Source organism: Myotis nattereri (assembly GCF_964212035.1).
Source record: "Myotis nattereri genome assembly, chromosome: 19".
Lineage (NCBI taxonomy): Eukaryota > Metazoa > Chordata > Mammalia > Chiroptera > Vespertilionidae > Myotis > Myotis nattereri.
This window is the reverse complement of record NC_138095.1, coordinates 10,273,424-10,298,891: the sequence shown is the minus strand read 5'-3', so window position 1 is coordinate 10,298,891 and position 25,468 is coordinate 10,273,424. Positions and strand designations below refer to the sequence as shown.

The following is a 25,468-nucleotide window of genomic DNA, read 5'->3' as shown; positions in this document are numbered from 1 at the left end:
GGCTGGTTTGGCTCAGTGGTTGGATCATCGGCATGCGGACTGAAGGGTCTTGGGTGTGATTTGTACCTTGGTTATAGATCCCTGGTGGGGTGCGTGTGAGAGGCAACCAATTGGTGTGCCTCTCTCACATCAATGTTTCTCTCACTCTGTCTCTCCCCCTCCCTTCCACTCTCTCTGGAAATTAATGGAGAAAGTATCCTAGGGTGAGGATTAACAACAAGAAAATAATTTAAAAAATACAATAAAATATACTTTTAACAAAAAAATACCCAAACAAAAAAAAAATTTTACTTAAAATAATCACAGCTCTTAAGAGTAATGAGAGCAGCCCTAGCTGGTTTGGTTCAGTGGACAGAGTGTCAGCCTGGGGACTGAAGGGTCCCAGATTCAACTATGGTCAGGGCACATGCTGGGTTGCAGGCTCAATCCCCAATAGGGGGGCGTGCAGGAGGCAGCCGATCAATGATTCTCTCTTATCAATGATGTTTCTATCTTTCCTTCTCCATTCCTGTCTGAACTCAATAAAAATATATTTAAAAAAAATAAAAAGTAAGAGAGCAAATCTTTATGACTGTGACATATGCTGCTGGTGGAAATGTAAAATAGTACAGTTGCTTTGGCAAACAGCCTGAAGTTTTCCTCAAAAGGTTAAAAACAGAGTTACTGTATGACCCAGAAATTCCACTCCCAAGAGAAATAAAAATATATGTCCACCCAAAGACTGTACACTAATGTTCATAAAAGCATTACTCATAGTAAAAAAGTGGTAGCAACCCAAAGACACCTCAATTAATGAATGGATCAACAACATAGTCTATCCACACAATGGCATCTGTAAAAAGGAATGAAGTATTGATAGATACTCCAACATAAATGAACCTTGAAAACATTATGCTAGATGAAATAAGGCAGTCACAAAAGGCCACATACTGTATGATTCCATTCATATAAAATGTCCAGAATAGGGAAATCTATAGAGACAAAAAACAGATTAGTAGTTGTTTAAGACCTGTGGGGACAGCGGTATTTGATAGCAAATGAGGAGTGACTGCTAAGAGGTATGAGGCTTCTTTTTGGGATGACGAAACTTCTAAAATTGAATGTTATGATGGTTGTACAGCTCTGTGAATAAACTAAAAACCACTGAATTATACTCTTTAAAATGGCTAAACTGTATGTCAATTTTACCTCAATAAAACTATTACAAAAATATACCAACTTATATGCTTCAAAGCAAAAATAAATATTTCTTTCCTTCAAAGCCTAATAAACTCAAAGCAGTGTACTCTAGGAAGGAACTGAATGACTGACTGTAAAAAATAATGTGGAGGAAACAAAAGCAAATGGGCAAGAATATCTATTGCTAACAAAATGAAGATTATGAAAAATAGTATCTGTTGCTTAGAGATCTATTCATATGCAGTGAAAAGAAGTGTATAGGAGAACCTAACCTAGAAATCCTGTTTGGAGAACTCATACATAATGCAAAAGAAATAAAAAGTTATGGCATTAAATAAATAAAAAAGAAGAGTCCAGGAAAAATACTCTTCCCTCTGAGAGGAGAGTGCAGCTGAGGAATAGTTCACAGGAGGACTTTAGTGAGGGAAAGGCTGATGATCAGATTTTTTTCCCACTGAGAAGCTAAGTTTCAGGGTGATTTCTTGAGTTGGTCTCAAAATATACCTTGATATGCACAGTGTATTAGTAAATATTGAGCAAAAGAACGAAACAGTTATCCGGGTGAGATTACAGTATGTTCAGCAAGTCCATCAAAGATTGCTACCACAATGAATCTGTGCACAAAATGTAAATCTGTAACTACATCACCACCCCAGAGTGCAGGGTATCTGACACCACATCAGATAATGAACACCTTGGTCTTGCTCTGCTCTTCAGTGAATCAAGTAATCAAATGAACACCAAATAATAACTTATGGTAGCTTCGAATGTTAAAAATTATATTCCCTTTCATCTTATATCTATACTGTTCTTATAAAAATCTCATGATTTTAGCTACCCTAAAGCATAGGCAAAGACAACTTTAAGAATGTTTAGCTTTTTATGCACACAGTTCGATGTTTGTGGTTGTATATATAATCCATTTTTATAAACAGATAACATAAAAATTCTTAGTAATGTTTAATATTTATTTTTTAAGATTCTAATGCAACACTTACCCTAAAATCATTCTTAAATTTCTTTAAGTCATCAATCTGTTTTCTATGCTCAGAAACAACTGGTGATATACCTGTAAAATTAAGATTACAGATTTATTTCTAATCTTTAACTTAAATTCTTTTAGGATAGGATGATAGAAATTAAAATAAATTTGCCCGGTTGGTGTGGCTTAATGGTTGAGCGTGGACCTATGAACCAGGAGATCACGGTTTGATTCCTGGTCAGAGCACATGCCTGGGTTGTGGGCTGGATCCCCAGCGGGGGTGTGTAGGAGGCAGCTGGTCAGTTAATTCTCCATTGCTATTTCTATCACTCTCTCCCTCTCACTTCCTCTCTGAAATCAATAAATATATTTTTTAAATGAAAATAAGTTATTATCAAAATAATAAAAATTTTAATACATTAATTATAGGCTTTAGCATTTGTCACATTATACATTTAAATATGCACAATACTAGCCAAAACCGGTTTGGCTCAGTGGATAGAGCCTCGGCCTGCGGACTGAAAGGTCCCAGGTTCGATTCCAGTCAAGGGCATGTACCTGGGTTGCGGGCACATCCCCAGTGGGAGATGTGCAGGAGGCGGCTGATCGATGTTTCTCTCTCATCGATGTTTCTAACTCATTATCTCTCTCCCTTCCTCTCTGTAAAAAATCAATAAAATATATTTAAAAAATTTTTTTTTAAATATGCACAATACTAAGAAAAAGTGTTGAACAAAAATACTCTATATTGGGCATGAGATTAGACATACTCCTTTCTATTTCTACAGTTTCCTTAAAGACTTTTTAAAGCTCTCACCTTTATTTTCAACTTTTGAGAAGCTGGGTGATGTCTCATTGGGCTTCATGTTTTCCTTATTCCCTGCAGGAGAGTTCTGCCTCTGATCTTGAAGCCTGGAATCCTTAGCTAGAAAATAATTTTTAAAAAAATTCGAAGTTAGGTAAATGTTAGAAAAGTAAAATGGGAAAATATTCAAAAAATGTTGTCTCCTACTTTTTTGGAAAATAATATTTCCATTTAAAGAGGCTTTTCTCCTTTGCAGACATATGAAACATCAATAATTTTATGTTAATATTTACTACTCAAGAATGTTAACTCTCTTAACAAAAAACAGTCAATAACATAAAATTAGCAGTATTACTTAAACAGCTAATTTCATTCACATGAAACTTTAAATGTGCACACAAATACCTATCCTTGAATAAAGCATAGCATTTTTTGTATAATGTTCAACCTGTAAAGCTGCACTCTGCAGACAACAGGACAGATCGGAAGTCCTTTCTTACATACCCTCAATAGACGGGGTGACAGCTCTGTTAGATGCAGGACTGGCAGGCGTGGGAGATGCAGCTGGAACAGGCATAGCAACAGCTTCCGTGGGAATAATACCAGCTTGGGGAGAAGCAAGAACTGGTCCACTAGGAGTATTTCCAATACTGTTCTGTCTGGGAGACCTGGGTCTGTGAGTTTTGGGGGATAATCTTGGAACTAGAAGAAAAAGAAAACTTATCCATTACATTCTCAGCTCAAATGTCACTTCGTCAAAGAGCTTAAGATCTAGGTAAAAATAGTCCTACCTGACCCCCATTCCCAATTACCCTATCCCAGTGGTCGGCAAACTGCAGCTCGCGAGCCACATGCGGCCCTTTGGCCCCTTGAGTGTGACCACGAAGTTTCAATCGCGCTATACGTGCACGCCCGCACATGATATTTTGTGGAAGAGCCACACTCAAGGGGCCGCAGTTTGCCGACCACTGCCCTATCCCATCACCCTGTTTTTCTTTTCCAAAGTCTTAGTACAAATGGTAACGATTGAGAATATACTAATAACTAAGTACAACTGTAGTTTTTTCTTCTAACTAAATATATTAAGTCTAAAGGCAATATTTTAAATGAAGTTAGAAACTGGATTTCTAAGGTAAGATAAATGTCACTTTAAAAAAAATAAAGATAGCAATATTCTTTACTAAAAAGTGAGACAGTTTCTTTTTTTAAAAAAGTGTGTAGTCTGGCTGGTGTGGCTCAGTTGTGAGCATCGATCTACGAACCAGGAGGTCACAGTTCGATTCCCAGTCAGGGCACATGCCCTGGTTGCGGGCTCAGTCCCCATTATGGGGTGTGCAGGAGGCAGTCAATCGATGATTCTCTCTCACCCATGATGTTTTTCTCTCTCCCTCTCCCTTCCTCTCTGAAATCAATAGAAAAATTTTTTTAAAGGTGTGTGTGTGTGTGTGTGTGTGTGTATCCCTAAGAAGCAGGCTTATATATTTATCCTTCCAACAAACTCAAACACCTTTTAGCAGCTTGCAACCAATCCTATATGTTCTCTCTTGCCACATCAAGATCCATTCTGCAATAACTAAGGAAATCGGGGATTCAATTTAGCCAGGAGGGGAAGATAACCCAAGCAAGGGTTCATATGCACAGCCTCAAAATAAGTATCTAATTAGGTTTCATATTCCATTATAAACACATTTGTAGAGCTCAGATTCAAAGGTATACAGAAAATGGTTCAACTTGCTTCACATTAGAGGTTCATTAAGTCACAAGGGTCATGGAGGGAAATTATTATTCAACATTTGCAATTTTTTAAATTATTATAAAGAACAAACTTGTTATACTGTCCTATATGTATTTATAACAAATATGTTTTCACTCTTTCACTCCTATAATCATGCTTTACTCTCAAAATTCATTTCCAGATTATCTGAATATGTCACATGATTAATGGCAGAAATGGAGAAATACAGATTTTTAGAAATTCTATTTTGTTAATTGAATTGTTATTTACTTATAATTGGAAACCAAAGGAAAAAATAGAAACTGCAAAGGAATTTACAATACAATTACACATTCATGAAGCTGAGCAGTGTATATCAACTAAAGACATTTAACAGAGTTGGGTATATTTTTGTTTGTTAAGCTTAAAGGTATTTTTTCTTTTAAAGGTTCGATGCACTGATTAAAATAAGATTGTTACCAAAATACGCAATCACTGCCTGCCCTCTCTATAGTTATCATGAAAGCAAAACATAAGTAGAAAAAGCAGTCTTAGTTTAATTATATGATCGAGTCAAAGTGTGTGTACTTTTTATACATAGCTGCTGTCAGCACATTCCTTAGGCTAGTCACAGATAAATCTTGGGCCTCTCGTGTGTTTGATATTCCGTGTAAGGAAAGTATAGTCAGTAGTTAGTGCCATATACAGATGCCACAGAAACACATAGCACTGTGAGCCCAAAATAAATGTATGTGGAATGAATCAAGCTACTAAGAGGATAGGAAATATGGTCCCTCCAAACGGCATTACATTCTGCACTTAACTTATATTTCAGTACTTTATATATAAAAAGTATATTCATACTTATAAGCAGCATATGAATCTCATCAAAAGTCCATAAATAGAATAGGCAAAAATTTTACTCACTAAGACACTGAAATTCAGAATGATCACAGATTTGCTCTAACATATGATGAGAGTGAGTTGTAGAGCCCAGAATATATACATTTTCCAATTCCTGGTTACTTCATTTTTAATATATATACATATACTTCCTCAAACAGCTTGAGCTCAGCCCTTTTTACATTTAGAATTACAAAATGAACACTGTCATCATGCTCTAATCCACATGCTACCTACCCCCGCTGACCACAGATGACCACGTGCCCCCCGCTGGACTGGTCCTTGCTGTGGGAGGAGCTACTGCTTCACTTGGTGGAGTATGGGATACAAATTCTAGTCCACTGGAAATGGAACCCCTTCCAGCAGAAACTCTGTGATTTCGAGGGTGTCGCTGGGCCTTTGGGGACATCCTTGGAGGCCCTAAGAAAGGAAGAGCGAACATTACATAAATGCCACAATGTCCATCAGTACAACTTTTCTGCTAAATACATACAACACCCCATTCACACACATCTGATTCTCTCTTTTCCTTGGTTTAGGGGGGGGGGGGGATATATATATATTTTTGGCCATATTCTTTCAGGATTATTTTGTAGAATGCTATGAAGTTTTATAAATAAATTTTATTTTATTTCTATTTTTAAAGAAAGGGAGGGAGGGATGAGGTTGATGGTAAGAAATCACACAATAAGATGTCATAACTCTTCAAAAATTTTAGCAATTTAACCTATATCCTTTATTTATAAGCATTTAAATATACATATAAAATGCTAACAGAAGTTATGGCTACATGATGCTATAATTTTTATTTTACAATATATACTTTTAGCTTTTCCCTCAAATTTGCTATATTATTTCTAAAATTATAAAAATATTTTTTTAAAAACTAGTAATCCCTATATATCTTTGTATTATTAATATATATGTACATATCTCCTTAAATTTCTCTACCTCTTCTGCCATGGTAATCAATTTTACAACCCATGCCTTAATCAGTTCTCACCAGTAAGCAGTTCCTCACTCAACAGGCTATGAGCTGAAAATCCTACTGTTAAGGCATGACTTTTAGAACCAGAATAATTGACATTTGGGGAAGAAATTTGCACGATATGAATTATCAAAATTCTACATAATTAATTCTGTCACCCCCTTAACTTTATTTCTAAACAAGTCTACTGTACTTTCAAACAAAACAGGTAAAAACTGGACAGAACAGCTCTCATCAGAGAAGCCAGACAGTGCCAACACTTGGCAAAACTCCTTCATGTCAAAGTTCAGGCTCCTCACCTCACCTGCTGACAAACTTTGCATAATGTCAAATTAGTTTGTGTCCTCGGCAGGAATTTAATCCTGGATACAATCTTAAAAAGGATGTTAATCTTACATATTATAGTTTTCAACGGGAGACATAATTGACTTCTATCAAAGAATGATTTAAGAATTGGGTATTTGCATATTTTTACGTATTTTTTTAAATATCTCTTAGAAAGACTGCTAAAGTAGGTTGGCATACCTCAATGAAATCAAACTGCAACTTAAAAAAAAACTCATTCCCACCGTGACCAGTTTGGCTCAGTGGATAGAGCGTCGGCCTGCGGACTGAAGGGTCACAGGTTCGATTCCTGTCAAGGGCATGTACCTTGGTTGCGGGCACATCCCCAGTAGGGGAGTGTGCAGGAGGCAGCTGATTGATGTTTCTCTCTCATCGATGTTTCTGACTCTCTATCCCTCTCCCTTCCTCTCTATAAAAAATCAATAAAATATATTTAAAAAAACAAAAAAACTCATTCTTTTTGGTAATATATCAAATACTTACAGAAACAAAATATACTCCCCTCTATTAAGCACAGAAAACCACTATATTTAATAGCTTTAATTTTGAAGTTTACACTTAAAAATGCTTCACTGTCACCTACCTACATGATTAGAAAACATTTTTTAATTCCAATTAGTTAACAAGAAACCTCACATGCAGCATCCCCGAATATGCAGAAGGTGATTTCTGACCCAACAGTCGGTCCACAAGCAGCCCATGCACCTCACTAGACGTTCACACTCACTAAGGAGTCCTGTTTACCCAACATGAGTCATGACAACAACATCACTTAATTAAACAACGGCCTTTGACAATACTTTGACAGAATTTAACTTTTTGTTTAGTGGCCACCATTACAGGCACTTCAGAGTAAGGAAGTCACCTTGAAGATCAGCGCAACCTGCTGTTGAAGGTTAGCCACTGTAGTCAAGGTCACACGACCTCTCTGACTGGAGGGCAACAATTTATTAAAAAGCAGGCAGCATAGTGTTCTCCGGGGATGCACTTTACACCAGAAAACCATATCAGTCTCAACAGAAGCTAATAAAAGGCAATTTTAATGAACGAATCAGATAAAAAACATTTGATCAAAAGGACATTATCAGTCAAAAAACAGGTTTTTAATTTATGCACTGCATTTAAGTTAAAATGTGACCTTTCTACAACACATCCATATATTTGATGTGTAGCAATGGCCAATTAGCATCACATATTGACTGAAAATTATATTCTTTTTTCCTACAAGGGCAAAAATAAATAAAAAACAAAACCCTGAAGATTAAAATTCAGATATGGTTTTTATTAACAATTTTACTTTAGATCCAGAACTTCTTCCAGATTCAAGTACTTTCATTATTAAATATTGCAAAGCTCATTTTTTTTAATTCCCCAAACATAAAACCAAACACTATTGTAATCTAAGGGTTGACACAAAAAGGCAGCTATATGGAATGTCCCTCTCAAAAATTATCCCTAAATCACCACTCCTGCCTACGGCCAACAGGTAGGTTCACTAATACCTTGGCCAAGGAGCTATAAAATGATAGGTTCTACAGTAAGTCCAAGACTGGGTGAAGAGTTCATTGTTCGCCATTCATCATCGTATCGGGGAGGCCCTGGGCAGACCTGCTGGGGCTGTAAAGGAGCATCATTACCAGGCAGAGATAATCCCCCTTCTTACAATTCAGGATAGTTCATAGCTTCACACAGCATTTTATCAAATTTCTCTCTAATGAACAAAAGGTTAATAGAAATAGTTTTAATAAACTAAAGTTAAAACACGGAAATTATAGGTTATCAAATAATGAAGAGGAAACTTTTCTAATTATAAACTCACACAGGAGTTAAACAAAGACAAACAAAAACATGAACAAATTGTGGTATTGTACCTTCTGAAGACATGCGTTTAGGCATAGTAGAGACAGGAGCTGGAGAACCATGAGCAGAGGGGTGAGACGGGGGTCTGGATGGCCGCGAGGGGGGCCTGGAGGGCGGCCGTGTAGGGGTGGCTGCCCGAGGTGGAAGAGAGTTGGGACCTGACTGGTAGCGAGAAGGTGGGCGAGAGGAAGGAGATGGGCAAGGCGATGGCCAGGGAACACCTGACAGAACAAATGATATGAAGGAAAGTATAAAAACTAAAGAAAAAAATGAGGGAAAAAAGTAAACAGAAAAAAAAGTAAAATGACAAAAATGATTTCTTGTACATTTTAACCCTTTGAGGACAGTCATTTGATTTGTGATAAGTTTTAGCATAACTTAAACTGACATAATTCACATTTTACTTTAACCTCCTTAAAGTTAATCTGTTTAAATGAATACACGTTCCCAAAGGGTTAATTAGGATCTACACATACTACTGAAGAAGACAGTTAAGACTTTGCCTATTAATCCTACTTCTACAACTGTTTCTCAGTAAATAGATAAAAGAAGTGTAACATATAGATAATTTCACACAATAAATCACAAAACTCAGGAATAACATTTACATTAGTTTTAGCTTTTGAAACATAATGAAAATAAGCATCAACTATAAAATCCCATTAAAAATGCTGGTTTCTCATAACCATTTCTGATTTTCATCTAGTTTATACTTGAACATAAGCTTCAGTCTGAAATCTCATTAAGCAAGTTCATTCAAGTAGAAATAAAACATTACTTCCACTATTTTCTACAGTCATGGGAGTGACAAAGGTTAACATTTATTGCCTTCTCAAAAAACATTTTAATCTTATCAAATAAGGAAAAGGGGGACCTTCTGTATAATTATGCAGCTTTACGTATCTAAAGATAATTAACTCATCTAAGAAACTGCTTAATGAACAATACAACTACAGAGCAGTCATCACCAAATAACTGACACTGATGGATATGCACAGGTCAAAATACAGCTAACATGTAAACATAGCATATCACTTACCTTCATCTTAGCAAACAGTCCAGGTCTCCTCTCCACAGGCTGCCACACACTTGAGTATCATACATTTCCCAGCCCCTTCAGGTTTTTTACTTTGGAAATTCTGTTCATGAGCAACTGAAATTCTTTACTCGGTGAGCAAAGAAATTTCACCCCCAATACTAAGTATACAAAATACTCAAGAGTGTTCATTTGGAGAGGAATTCTGGAGAAAGGCTCAATAAAATGAAATTGGAAACTTAGTGTTCTCTATTTTTCCTCTTAACTTTCCAAACTTAGATACCTAAAATGGATCGCCCACTTTCCCCCTTAAGTATTATTAATTACTATATTTCCATACTGTCTACGGTACTGCTGTCTAGTATACCAGACTTATATTAAAGATCCATGACCTGTGAGCTATATTCAATCTAGACTTAGAGGTAGAGTAGAAGTATCTCTTCCTACTAAAGATGCAAGTTTCTTTTACTTAAGCTAAACTACAATAGCCACCTTTACACTAAGAGTTGTTTTGGTTGTTTTAAAGCACATTTCATTCGTCACCTTCTTCGCATGACTGTTGGTCATGTCTTGTCAAGTCACCTCAAATCTTTTCTTGAAATAAGCAGAATATAAATATATAAGCAAACAGTAAGTGAAAATAAATCTGTATTAACCACTGAATGTTTCACACAGAATAGGATTTTCCATTTAAATTTTGTGTAAATAACTTTATCATCCAGTGTTTTTAAAATTGAGAACCTACCCAAAGTTTCCAATTTCTTTATATGTGGAGTGTTTTTTATTTGTTTTTTGTTTTTGCCAAGTGAATGTCTTTGGTTAAATTTAGCACTTTATCTTAATACATGAGTATTTCTCATTACGCTAAATGTATTCCAATTACTTATACTAACTTTACTAATTTGATATCCACAAAGGTAAATTTAAATAATTTTTTAAAGTGAAAACAACTCCACAAAAATTAAGGTGTGCACATTCTTATCATTATGTAAACTTGTAATTATTTAGAAAGTGATATATTTGATCAATAACATTGACAAATTTGGTCAAAATACTTGCCTCCATTAACTACTCTTTGGTCTGAACCAGAATTCGGGTTGAAATCTGATGTGTGAGAAGTGGATCTTGATGCCATGGAGCCTGGCCCAGGCTGGCCCATACGCGGTGAATTCTGTCGTCCACTTCCCCAGGACATGACTTCTCTATTTCTTTGTCCAGGAGGAATATATTTATTTTCCCTGAAAATGAGAGATCCTCTAAATGACTTTATCCTAATAGGAACCAGGCCAATGAAACAAACCTAAAAGTAATTTAGGCAGAAGGGAATTCTTCTTATAAAAAGGTTAAACACTAAACCAAACTGCCCCACTCCCAGAAATCCTTTGCTTCCAATTTATTCTGAGTTCTAGCTCACGCCTTTCATTTCCCTCAGATTCTCCCTCCTCAGCAAAGTTTCTGTCAGACGTGTGTTCATTCTAATCTACTCTGCCTCTTCATGGCTGACTCTATTAAGCATAGTCTACCTTCCTGAAACTTTGTTCTTCCTTGGCTTTCTCTTTGTTTTCTGAGATCTCTTCTCTCTGTGCCTACTCACGATTTTTCATGACTTTAGTATCAACAATGCTGACGAATCCCAAGTTCCCCTGCCAGTCCCAGCCTCAACATCTCCCACTGTACACTTTCATTCAAATCACCAGACTCTCAGCTAGGAGTGTGGTGAAACGGGATGCATAGCTTACGCTGCCAAATATATAGCAGGTGCTTTTCAACACGTGTGAATAGATGAATGGAAGATCTGTGAAGCCCTCAAATGCAATAAACTGCAGATAGACTCATTATATCTCCCCTCAAACCTGCTCCATGTTTTCCGTCTCCATTACCAGTACAACCACCAGTCCACTTAGTTATCAAATAAACCTCAGTCACCCCTGGTTTTTCTAACCTTTCTATTGCTAGCCCTGGTCTAGTTGGTTACCAAGTTCTCACACTTGAACTACTGCAACACTAACTGGTCTCCATGGTTCAGTCAGTTCTCAACGTCCCAGAGTTTCCTTCACCTCATCCCCTGCCTGCAAGGTGTTCTTTTAATGTGACATGTGAAGCCCTTCACTACCTCAGTTCCTATCACCAGCGGCCACCCCTGCATCCTCAACACTCACCCTGTATCCTACACACATGAAACAGCTGGCCCTTCCTCAGATATGTGGTGGGGTTCTTCCACATATCTTTTCACCATGTGAGGAATTCTTCTATTTCTCTGAGTGGCCAACAGATCGACTATGCTATCACGAAATGTCACCCCCTCTGACCCTACAGGCTATGCTAGTTCCCCCTCACTCTGAACGTCCCTAGTACTTTGAACACACCGCTCATCTAAATGAGCTCTTCCACACCTTGGCTTACTCATCGCTGTATATCCAACACTTGACAACAGAAAGCTGATGCTCTAAAAATACTTTCTAAGATTTCTATAATCTTTTCTCTACTAGAACCTTAAAGCAATTCCATTTGCATTTCCTACCTAAGCTACATTAAAGGAAGATGAAATATAATAATAATAATACACCTTCTCACACAGACCTTGAATGGTGTATCCAAAATACTGCATCATGATTTCCTTTAAATACCTAGTGTTTATGCTGTGACTCTCACGTTCACTGGAATTTCTCTGAACTGCTGTGTATTTTTCTTCTTCGCTCCTATCATCATTTTCCAGGGCTACCCGGGCTTTGTACTGGGCACTTGATTCAATTTCTTCTGCTAATTGGTTTGCTCTTGCTTCTCGTTTTAAAAATTCTTCTGAATTATCCCTTTCTAAGGGCACCCTGAAACATGAGGAAAACAAAAAGCAAAGTGAGTAAAGTCATAATTTATATAACTGTCACAATCAACTATTAAGGGAGTTTAGAGTTTGAAATTCTGGTAAAACTGTTAAGAGAGTTACGGTGATATATTTATTGTAAATCAAAACTTGAATTATGTTATCTTTTCCCTAAAGGAATATAACATTTCCAAAACCATTAAATTGATTATTCCCCCATAACTACTAGACTTGCTAATTTAGTTTATAAAATGTTTATAGAGCATACATTTAGAGTATATGTAAACTATGTGTATTCCCTGTTTTAATGGGAATTTATCAGCTTAGGGAGTAATAGATAATGCTTTCACAGAATTGTTTAATTTAAAAGCAACAGAATTTATTCAACATCATAATTTAAATTGATGACCAAAGACAAATGCACTAAAGTAAAAGCAAACTTTTTAAACTTACGTATATGAAGATAAACTGCTATCATATGTAGACACTACACCATAATTTTCTTCATTATATCGAAACATATCATTGGGATCCCATCCATTAGACTAGAAGAAAATGAAGCTCATTTTTCAAAATGACAAAGTATTTGTCTTCTTTAGTTCAGTTACAATCAATATCTGCATTAACAATATATCCTACTATACTATACTAGCACAATCTAGAAAATTAATAGGCAAAATTTTCCTTTAGAAATGTTTTAAGGAAAAACTTTTCTTGTACATCAGCCCCTACAAGTTGGTAAGTAACTATATAAAACAATTATTTAACAGGTTATTAATAAAAATTTAGAACATTGCAGTTACTTCATAAAACATGAGCCCCCTTAGGTCAGGATTCTCTCCTTTCCCTACTTTCTAACAGCCATCTTTCTAAAGCAGCAGTCGCCAACCTTTCGGACCTCACGATCACCAGTGGGCCGCGGACCACTGATTGGCGACTGCTGTTCTAGAGGGTATTTACTGGAAATCTTGACTGATCATCAGGTCTGTGATATGAGTTGACTAATCATCAGGTCTGTGCGGGACAAGGGGTGTTTTTTGACAACCAAAAAGATTTTCAGTGTTTTGGAGGAAGAAAGGGAGAAGCCAAAGCTTTCCCTGCTGCATCACTACTTTTGGTGGCGCAGGGTACCAGTTCCCTGCCATCCTCCCCTCCCTTTGGGAGGGCAAAGGCTCAAAGGGAAAGAGCATGAGAGAATAAACAGGCAACCACTGGACAAAGTCACAAGAGCTAGGTTTTAGAACCAGCTTTGCCATTAGTAGCTATGGTCCTCAGCAATGAAATTCTAGGCCTTGGTGCCCTAACCTGTAACCTCAGTATAGACAACTCTACAATCCTATGAGAAAACTTCCATTCTCTAAAGCTAAACTACATACTTAAATTTTTTTTTTCTATTTATTGACTTTTAGAGACAGAGGAAGGGGGGAAAAGGAGGCAGGAAAGGGGGGGGAGGGAGAGAGAGAGGGAGAGAGAGAGGGAGAGGGAGAGGGAGAGGGAGAGGGAGAGGGAGAGAGAGAGAGAGAGAGAGAGAGAGAGAGAGAGAGAGAGAGAGGTGTCAATTTGTTGTTCCAATTACTTACACATTTATTTGGTTGATTCTTGTATGTGCCTTGACTGGGATAGAACTTGGCATATCGGGACAATGCTCTAACCAACTGAGCTACCTGGTCAGGGCTAAACTACATTTTTTAATCCATAAGAATTAATCCATCAGGGGCAGTGGCGGCAAGAATCTTCACTGGTAAATATTAATGTCTAGGTAATCAATCACTTCTCTATTGTTTCAACTCCTTTTAAAGGCCTGACTGGTGGAAAGACCAAAATACAGTCCAGAATCATTATCCATCTCAGAAGAGAGAACACAGAATCATCCAAGCAATGTCCATGGCAACCTCAACACTAAAGCTTGCCTCTAAGGTCACCCATCGACCTGGGTTCTCTGTGTTACTTCAGATGAAACTATAATGTAGCCCTGGCCGGTTTAGCTCAGTGGATAGAGTGTCGGCCTGAGGACTGAAGGGTCCCAGGTTTGATTCCAGCCAAGGGCACATGCCCAGGTTGCAGGCTTGATCCCCAGTAGGGGGCATGCAATAGGGAGACGATCCATGATTCTCTCTCATCATTGATATTTCTCTCTCTCTATCCTTCTCCCTTACTCTCTGAAATCAATAAAAATATATTTAAAAACAAAACTATAATGTAATTCCACCACTAAAGCAACTCCTTAGGCATAACATGGACAGAAAATCAGTTACTTGTGAAGGCTTTAAAGTTACTTAAGTAGTTTATGCTCCATGTAAAAAATCTAAACTGCAGAAAGACAGCCAATAAAAAGTAAATGTGTCCCTAACCACTACTAACAATGTCTTGGACATAATCCAGACAGTCCCTATGCACATATAATTGGCTCTCTCTTTATTTTAAAACCCAAATATGATCTTCTTGTTCTCCAACGTGCTTTTTCATTCATTAGTCTTGCATATCTTTCCATACCTAACTGCTATTCTTTTTTTATGGACATATAGTATTTCAAATGAATGAAGGTACACTACATCTACTTAACCCACACCCTGCTAATGGACAATGAGGCTGTATCCAATTTTTCACTAACAGAAACAGCTGCAAAAAAAATCCTAATACATAATTATTTTCACGTTTTACGGATCTATTATGGCAAAAATAAATTCCCAGGGGTAGAACTGCTAGACCAAAGTGTATGTTTATTTTAAATTCAGATAAGATATTGCCAGGCCCTAACTGGTTTGGCTCAGTGGATAGAGCGTCGGCCTGAGGACCGAAGGGTCCCAGGTTTGATTCCTGTCAAAGGTATGTACCTTGGTTGCGGGCACATCCCCAGTGGGGGGTGTGCAGGAGGCGGCTGATCGATGTTTCTCTTTCATCAATATTTCTAACTCTCTATCCCTCTCTGTAAAAAACCAATGAGATATATATTTTTTTAAAAAAGATCTTGCCAGAATGCTCTCTGGAAAGCATTGATCCACTTATCTGCCTCACTACCAATAAAAAAAGAGTGCCTGCTTCACTACACCCTCTAACGCAGGTGCTGTGCTGCAGAGACCTCAAAACCTTTGCATCAGGTTATATGTGATTCCTTAATGTTTGAAAATTAATAGTGATGTGTTACCTACGTATTTATAACTGAACAATGACTTAAAGATAAAGCACAGATTGGTTAAAAGACTTCTCTGTAATATTCAATGGAAGATTCTTCATAAGATTCTAATTTTGCTCCCTAAACACTCATTTTTGGCAAGAGACTTTGCTATCTCTGCAGTTTAGAAAATTTATTTACAGAATCCTAAAGACAGCCTTTATTAAGCATGTGATTTATAGATGACGTGTTATAGGAAAAGTAAAAATGTTTGCCAAGAGACTTTTATAAATAGGTTTTTGTGGCAAATGATCCTAATTTAGATTAAGAAATTTGTTGCTTTAATTATACAGTTACCTAACTATATACCTTAATAATTAGTACTTCTTTTTCAGACAAGCCTAAAAGATGTACTTTGACCTTACCTAAAGTCAACAGACAATTTAGACACCATACCACTTGCCTTGGGCTGCCTTATGGGGCAGAGCACTAAAAGCAAAATATTCTGGCATTTCCAGTTTCCCATGGTTTAGATTTGAAAGTTGCTTATTATAACTTACTTTAAAAACATAGGAATAATCCATAAGCATCCCAAAGAAACATTTTTTCTCTATTTACCACCCTGGGGTGGGGGGTGGGGGAAGGAGGAGAAATACAGACAACAATCTACATTTACACAATGAAACTGCTGCTTTAAATATAATTACAACAACAACAATATACTCAAATTGAATCCAAGTGACAGGATGTCATACCACATCACATGGCCAAAGTCGGTTAGTAATCCAAAGACTTTACTTACAACGTCGTTTTCCAAAGCTTCGAGCTCCTCACTGGCAGTGAGCTCCCCAGCATCCCAGGGCTCCAGGTCCTTCTCTTTGTGCTCACCGTTCACTTTAGCACTGATAGCTGAGTCAGTAAAAGCATCTGCAAAGGATGTTTTTGGTTGAAAGATCATACAACCACCCACACAATGGCCTAAACTATACACATAAATTACCAACAAAGATGTATACTAAAAAATAATTATGAAAAGGGAATTTCTAATACAGAAAGAATAACATTCATTAATAACATTCATTAACAGTATGCTTTCAGATATCTGATGCTTCTAACTTTAGAAAACTTAATTGGCATCATAATTATTAATGAAGATATGTTTTCAATATAATTTTAAACCATATAAAATGTTTTCATATATTCACGTCATTAAATTATATGAAAAATAATTACTTTGTGTTTTTTGAAGTAATCCAAAAAATTTCTATCCATCCACCTAAAACGATCTCTTTTGTTAAAAGAACCCAGTAACTAGACATACCCTCAGTGGTCCTGCAGCCAAACATGGGAAGATTTTTCCACTTTCTGAACCCATATCTATATGCAAGCATCAGTATCCTTACATACTTTTGCCATTAGTAACTGAAGCTATTCTAAGTGACCCATTCTCCACAGAACCCATTTTTCCCTACAGCTGCCCTGTTACAAAATTCAGGCCCTACAGTGTTTCCTGTTTCCAGAAAGTTCACATGGCAGGGCCATCTGAACTTTCGATCCATTCTTTCTCACTTGTGTCTGCTTCTCCTCTGCTAATATTACTGAGGAGCACTAGCTAGTGAAAGCAACATGGCATCAGTATGTTTGGCTGACGGGAACTATCTATCTATAGCAGCTATCCCAGCAAAGAAAAATTTTCTCTAGTTGGGAGTTAGGACTCAGTTAAATAAAGGTCCACTGGGGCAACGTTAGAAAATGCTTTGGAGATAAAGGCTTGCACTTAAGTGGCTGGACTCATATGGCATCATCTAGCACAGGGCTAGACAGTGATACTTCAGCTGATCTGGCTCCCAGTCATTAGGAGCTCACCCCTACTGCAAGCTACCACCATGGAAAAGAAGGGAAGAATCAACAGCTGTGTCTCCTCAAAAGAGCCAATTCCAGAGGGATTTTTTTTATTTGATACTGCTTTTGTGACTATTAACAGCTCTCCAGTGGGCAAGGTGATGACAAAGTAAGAAATTTGTGCCAGCAAATTTATGGATGGCACCACAAGCCTAACTAGCTTTTACCTCCCCTCATCCCAAACCAGGGGCGGATGAAGGAGTGGGATGGGATGGGGACAGCACACTCACTAGGAAATAAAGACATAACTGCACTAATGGGCTGAGCTGCCAGCTCTACCAGCAGCACAATTCTCATCGCTAGCAGTAATAAACGCCAAGAGTGTACGCCCAGAGATGCACACTACAGTTGAGAGTGGGAAGGAGTACTCACTAGAAGCGACTCTATTTTGGGAAAACTTTCTAAGAGAGTCTAACAGACTGATGCTGACCTCATGTCATCTCCAGCTGGAAGATGGTCCTAAAAACTTGGCTTTACATGACATTCACCTAAGTCAAGCCCCACTCTGTATTATGTTAAAGTTACACAAATTCTTGGTAAAAATTAATTTTGGCATGTGTGTTTTCAAGAATGTGAAATGCTCTAAAAAAAATCAAATAATAACTTACAGTAGGATGCTGAAATTCACTAGTTTAATTTTCACAAAACTAGAACAGAAAACTAGACTACAGAAAAATTCCAAACCAGTCATGTTATCTTCTGCAAGAAGCAACAGGATTATTAATTTATAGTTAAGATCCTGTTAATGTTTTAATCACACTAATTTTAGAAAAGCATATATTTAAGTAAATAAAGCACATACTTAGGTGGAAACCCATTATTAAAAGTAGCATTATTTTTATTCACAAAATTAAAGCTCAAAGCAGCGATTTTTTTTTACACAGCAACATAAATGGACTTTTTCTCGCTGCAGGAATGTGTGTGAATGTATGGCAAAGTATTTGGAAAGAATAGAGACCAAGCCAAGCTGTCCTGAAATTGAAAAATACAAAAAAAATAACTTAAATGTACTTTTACAATAATATTTTATTATTCTAAAAGAAAACAGCAGCCCTAACCGGTGTGGCTCGGTGGATCGAGCATCGGCCTGCGGACTGAAGGGTCCCGGGTTCGATTCCGATCAAGGGCATGTACCTGGGTTGCAGTCTCATCCCCAGTAGGGGGTGTGCAGGAGGCAGCTGATCGATGTTTCTCTCTCATCGATGTTTCTAACTCTCTATCCCTCTCCCTTCCTCTCTGTAAAAAAATCAATAAAATATATTTTAAAAAAGAAAACAGCAAGGCTCCCACTGAGGGTAACAAAAAGCAAACTTCACTGAACCAAGTTTTACTCTGCTGATCAGAGTTTAGGCTGTACAAAGAGGCCATTTATTAAATAACCTATTTTTCCAATTCTACATTATCTTAAATCTTCTGTTTACAACACCAACCTTATAAAAGGAATTAACTATTACCTGTTTTTACTTAGAGCATTATGGTTTTATTTCAAGGCAGAAATGGGGGAAGGGAAAATGTGGAAGTGTTTCTCTTAATAAGGAATGATGTTACTTTTAAAATTTCCCCCAAAGATCCCTAGCCAGTTTGGCTCAATGGATAGAGCATCTACTGCAGACTGAAGGGTCTCAGGTTCGATTCCCGTCAAGGGCACATGCCTGGGTTGTGGGCTTGATCCCCAGCAGGGGGTGTGCAGGAAGCAGCCAATCAATGATTCTCTCTCATCATTGATGTTTCTTCTCTCTCTTCCTCTCCCTTCCTCTGAAAACTAAAAATTAAATTAAAAAATAAAATCAGAATTTCCCCAAAGACAATCCCGTTTTAAAGATGAGTAAAAAGTTTAGGGAAAGATGCGCAGAAGTGGGGAGTCAGCACAAAATGAGGCTATAGTGTCAGGATGCTGGAGAATACCCTGGTCATAAATACTCTACTTCAGATCAGCACTGTATCATTAGCTAAAAGAAATCAAGACCTGGATATTCCATTCTACACTGTTACCAATAACCATTACTGTAAATTCTAAAAATGCTTTATTAACAGCCATGTTTGGATTTTTTAAAAACACTGTTGGTATTACATAGTACAATGTTGTATCCAGAATGCCAGCAAAGTTCAAAAAATCAACTGGCTATAATCAATTGCAATTGTGGGAATTTGCATGTAGATTTTTCTAATGTCATAAGTCAGAGTATATTAATTTTCCATTACCTACTATGGTAAGAAACAAAAGCATTTATAAAGGCAAGATGCAAGAATACAGAGTGACTGTTAGAAAAATATTACCTGTTTCTGAAGCAACTACAGGTACAGAAAGAAAAAAAACAAAACACAATAAAAATTATCAGATGAAATAATGGATATAAATTCATCATGTGCTTAATTCCCTGGTTTATAAACATCCAATTTACAAAAATCTCTAGACTATAAGGAAAAAGGAGTATAAAACTATCTGTCCCTCCCCCCCCCCCCCCCCCCGCCACCCCCTCCCAAACTCCCCTCTTCTACCCTTACAGCAGGTGGGCTCTCAAAGCCTTCCTTCTGATTCTGGACAGAAACCCAGTCATTCTGAGCCAGTGGTGCCACCTTGTGGTGATTGGAAAGAAATGCCTCAACCAATATGCTTCCCCCCCACCCCCCCATAGGCATTCCCTCAGCCCCATACCCAGGAAATAGGATAGTGCTCTCCTCAAGTTTTCCTCTTTTACTTCTCAGTCAATTATTACTGAAGAAGCAAAGTTGTAGGGGAATATTTTAAAGAGCCAGAATAGTGATGAAATGAGTTAAAGGCTAGTAGCATACCATAAAATATAAATTGAATTTATTAAAACTACAAAATGAGCCCTGGCTGGTTTGGCTCAGTGGCTAGCTAGAGCATCAGCCTGCAGACTGAAGGGTCCTGGGTTCGATTCTGATCAAAGGCACATACCCGGATTGTGGGCTCTTGTGGGCTCTATCCCCAGTGGGGGGCGTGCAGGAGGCAACCAATCAATGATTCTCTTTCATCATTGATGTTTCTAACTATCTCTCCTCCCTTCCTCTCTGAAATCAATTATATATATACACACAAATATATATATTTAAAAACTACAAAATGACATAAAACTGGAAGTTTAAAAATCATTATTAGACTTAACATCAGAAACCCTAAAATACTTCCAGAAAAGTCTTCACCAAAATCCTCAACTATCGCCGTAACCGGTTTGGCTCAGTGGATAGAGCGTTGGCCTGCAGACTGAAAGGTCCCAGGTTCGATTCCGGTCAAGGGCATGTACCTTGGTTGCGGGCACATCTCCAGTGGGAGGTGTGCAGGAGGCAGCTGATCAATGTTTCTCTCTCATCGATGTTTCTAGCTCTCTATCTCTCTCCCTTCCTCTCTGTAAAAAATCAATAAAATATGTATTAAAAAAAATCCTCAACTATCTAGTTCATCTTTCAATTAAATCTGTTTTGTCAAACATTGAAATTTTAAAAAATAGATATTTTTTTATTTCAGAGAGGAAGGGAGAGGGAGGGAGAGAAACATCGATGATTGGCTGCCTCCTGCACAGCCCCTAATGGAGATCCAGCCGGCAACCCAGCTTTTGTACCCTTGACTGGAATCAAACCTGGGACCCTTCAGTCCACAGGCCAACACTTTATCCACTGCGCAAACCAGCCAGGGCTCAAACACTGAAATCCTAGGTAAATGAAAAATTTCATTTCAATGATATCATTCTATTTTGACCATTATTAATAATATGACCTTTTCAACGACTTTAAAAAGTATTTTATCATGTACCATCAATTATACCCGGACCAATCTATACAGAATAGAGTCTACAGTTATAGTGGGTGCCAACCTCACAAATGAGACCATCTTTAATATTTACTGAGTATTAATGAGTTTGGATGAGCTGGGGATTCATATCTAAGATAGAACCCCTGACTTTTCCTGCAGGAGCTCCTAGGTATGGAAGAGTAGTTACAGATTGAAGCAAATCTTTAGTTCTGAGAACTAGAGGCTGTGGCCTTAAAAGCAACAGTTGATCAAGGCCTTCAAAAACACAAGCAAGAATTAAGTAGGAATGCTCAACAAGTGTGAGCATCAACCTATGAACCAAGAGGTCAGGGCACATGCCCAGGTTGCGGGCTCTATCCCTAGTAGGAGGCATGCAGAAGCAGCCGATCTCTCATCCTATCCGATATAATAAAAGGCTAATATGCAAATTATCCCTACAGGCAGGAGTTCGACCAACCCGGAGTCAGATGTGTGCTGACCAACAGGGGGCAGCGCAGAACATGGCAGGTGTTGGCAATGCAGCACTGGCAGCAGGAGGCAATGGAGGCGCTGCTGGCCCAATGGGCCCCGAGGAGAGCAGGACCGCAGCGGGACGGTGGAGCAGGTTAGCAGGCGGCACCAGGCCAAGGCGGGTGCGAAGGGAGGCCTCAGCCAGCAGCAGCTAGGGACCCTACCTGTGCACGAATGCACTGGGCCTCTAGTCATTAATGTCTCTCTCTCTCTCTCCCCCTTTCCCTTCCTTCCTGGGGAAGAAAAAATAATCATACATATATATAGGTATATATAAGAATTAAGTAGGGGGAAGAAAAGAGGTTATAATATAGACTAGAATAGCATTAAAAATAAAATTTCTGCCCAACCAGTGTGGCTCAGTGGCTGAGCATCAACCTATGAACCAGGAGGTCATGGTTAGATTCCCAGTAGGGGCATATGCCCAGGTTGCAAGCTCCATCCCCAGTGTAGGGTGTGGAGGGAGCTGATCAATGATTTTCTCTCATCATTGATGATTCTCTCTCGCTTGCTCGCGCTTCAATAAAAATAATGTATTTAATAAAAAATAAAATTTCTCCACTGTACACAAATCCATAGGTGAGATTACCTTTGTATTTTACTCATGTTTTTATGAATTTTCACACCATAAGTATATACTAAACCAGGCATTTTATTACATAGGAAATATTAAAGGGCATAAAGACTAGTGTGAAGAAACAAGATGGGGATAAAGAGCACAGTGAGGGCCCAGGTTGTGTGGGGAGGAACAACAGAACCAAGTAGACTAGTGAAGGCAAGGTCCTCAGGCAGGAGAGGAAAAATGGATAAGAGAGGGTTTCAGGGAGATGGGGCACAGGGAGCCTCTAGATTCGGGATTCTTAACCTTTTTTCTTTGATCCATGTACCCCTCTGGCATTTTAGGGAGCTTATGGGTTTAATTGCATGAAAGACATAGGAAATCAAATATAATGAAATGCCGTTATCAAAACCCAAAAAACCACATTTGTGCCATAGTGATATATGCTTCTTTATTAATTCAGTCAACAGTAAAATCTAACAGCAAGTTACTATTGCAATTTTAAAGAGACAACGAGCATTAAGTAATTTTTGAGATATCCACATCCATACAAGTGATATAAAATTAACTGAATGCTATCGGTGGTAGAGTCACAGATACTGCAAATACTAGTGATTTCTTGCCTACATTAATAACGAAGGGAAAAAAGCTAAATTTCAATTAAAAGGTAATGAAAATAAAAATGTAAATTTCTTCCCCCATCCAAGTTCAAAAATGCCCTGAGTCCACTCCACAAACCACTTGGAAATCCATGGATCCAGGTTAAAAATTATGCTTTAAAAAGTAGCAAGGAAGAACTTTCTGCTGTGGATAAAAATGACTGGAAAGAAGTGGTCGTTAAGGTTGTAGAAACAGGTTTAAAAGGTCTGCTGAGCCCTTCTAAAGCTCTAGCAAGAGCTGGAAACTAACCAGCACCGCAATGGGATGTCCCCAGCCACACCCTGCAGGCTGGCTATAGGAGTCTGCAGAGAGGAGTTTAAAAATGGAAGGCCACAGGAGGATCAAACAAATGAACCCAATTCTTTATTTAAACCAATGGACGGTCGGGGAAGGGTCAGAGAGCCCTCTGAGGGGCACAGAAGAAAGGGAGTAGAAGAGTCAAGGTTAAGTTGGCTGTGGTCAGAGTAGACCCTGGTCAGAGTAGATCTGGAAGGGCATTCTGGAACAGAAAACAGGTATAAGCCATGACAAAAGTCATGAAAGCAGGCTGCTAAAATGAAATGGAGATAAAAGACACATATGTAACAGAGCTCAGAAGGCTAAGTTTCTACAGGAATAGTGTTCAGTTCCAAATAACCAACTTGAAAATAAATTTTTGTAAAATCTACCATTTGCACCCTAACCTTGGAAGGTATCAGGGTCTTAGCCACAAAACTATAGGAAACCGGAAAGCCTCCCATCTAAATACTAAGAAATTATAGTTACATTACAAAATATACCAAACAAGCACTTGCCTATTAAAAAATGCAGGAGTGGCCCTAACCGGTTTGGCTCAGTGGATAGAGCATTGGCCTGAGGACTAAAGGGTCCCAGGTTCGATTCCAGTCAAGGGCATGTACCTTGGTTGCGGGCATATCCCCAGTAGGGGGTGTGCAGGAGGTAGCTGATCGATGTTTCTCTCTCATCGATGTTTCTAACTCTCTATCCCTCTCCCTTCCTCTGTAAAAAACCAGTAAAAAATATATTTTAAAAAATGCAGGAGTGGATACTGTTCATTTTGAATGACCACAACTATTTTCTAACTGTAATTCTGGGCTATCAAGCAGAACTATTTCATATTAGAAATAGTACCATGGAGATGACAGTTATACAATATTAATAAATTCAAGTCTTTTGAGGTTAGATCCATAAAAGTCAGTCCCAAAAATTTTCCTTCAAACGAAAATTTTTTTTAGGGAAGAATGAATCAGGAAGAGCTAGAATAAAGTAATAGATTATCCTGAATTCACACTTGGAAGGGTTGGAACAGGAAACCAGATCTGTCCTGCAGCGCACATACCCCAAAACAGGCAACAGAGCCTTTCCTGATTATACTCGCTTCTGGTCCCAGCAGCTGAGAGATTCCACAAAATGTTAGACTTTTTATTCCTGCATTACCTCCAAAAGATATCAGAAGACATTCTAACAGTGAGGCATCAGGAGGTGGGCATTCTGTTTCAGCTTCTCCAATGGGCTCTGGGTGCAAAGCCCCATTTTGAGGGGAAGGAGGAGCTTTTAGTCTGTGCTACTTGGAAGGGCAAAATGGCTCCAATCAGTGTTGGAGCATTTTTTAATAAAAGGAACAGTTTTCATCTCAAAAGTTAAAGAATGAGAAAGGAAATAATTTTGTACAAATTTAGGCCCCCCAAAAAATACATTCAGAAATATTCAGGAATCAAACTTAGTAACTGAACCACCAGTACTAGTAGCCAGCACAGTAGTCTTTTTTAAAAAACTTGAGAATTATAGCAAAAGTATCCAGAAATAGAGAAAGTAAATGAAATTCATTCCAATTCTTACAGTTATATGCATGCCTTTCGGTTTCCTTGGCAAATATAAAGAACAGTTTAAAGATTCAGACTGTTCTTTTCTAATATAAATTAGAGGAACAACTGTTCAAATGCACATGCTCACTTAAAATTCTGAGCCAGGACTGATCTGGGTAAAAAAAGCAATCATTTTTCTATTTAGTCAGATGGAATAGAAATTAAAATGGGGACAATTTACCCACATTCTCTCACTGCCCTACTTTTTTTTATTAGTTTTAATATATAAGTGATTGATAAAGACACCATTAAGACTCTGCAGACCAAGAGAAAATAAACTAAAACCAGATAGTAACTGGGTATAGCATCACATAATACAACCAAGTAAACTGTCTTCCTGAAAGTGTCCTGGACTCATTTTCAATGATCTACTGGAGAGTTCAAGAGTCCTACTTGTTTTTACTTAAACTGTCCCACTAGGAGAGTATAAGTCATTTCTTGAGTCCCTCACCATC

General features: G+C 38.0%; 1 protein-coding gene across 2 annotated transcripts in view; it reads right to left on the bottom strand.

Moving 5' to 3' along the window:
• ATXN2 (ataxin 2) overlaps positions 1-25,468 on the bottom strand; it is a 95,323-nt gene that overhangs the window by 35,716 nt on the left and 34,139 nt on the right. For both annotated transcript variants that reach the window (XM_081113379.1, XM_081113378.1), the window contains exons 6-14: positions 16,548-16,672; positions 13,087-13,178; positions 12,440-12,637; positions 10,872-11,050; positions 8,788-8,997; positions 5,821-6,003; positions 3,471-3,668; positions 2,979-3,086; positions 2,178-2,248 (exon numbers count right to left, since the gene is read on the bottom strand). In XM_081113379.1, coding sequence (XP_080969505.1) covers positions 2,178-2,248; positions 2,979-3,086; positions 3,471-3,668; positions 5,821-6,003; positions 8,788-8,997; positions 10,872-11,050; positions 12,440-12,637; positions 13,087-13,178; positions 16,548-16,672 — 1,364 coding nt within the window. The remainder of the gene's footprint in view (positions 1-2,177; positions 2,249-2,978; positions 3,087-3,470; positions 3,669-5,820; positions 6,004-8,787; positions 8,998-10,871; positions 11,051-12,439; positions 12,638-13,086; positions 13,179-16,547; positions 16,673-25,468) is intronic.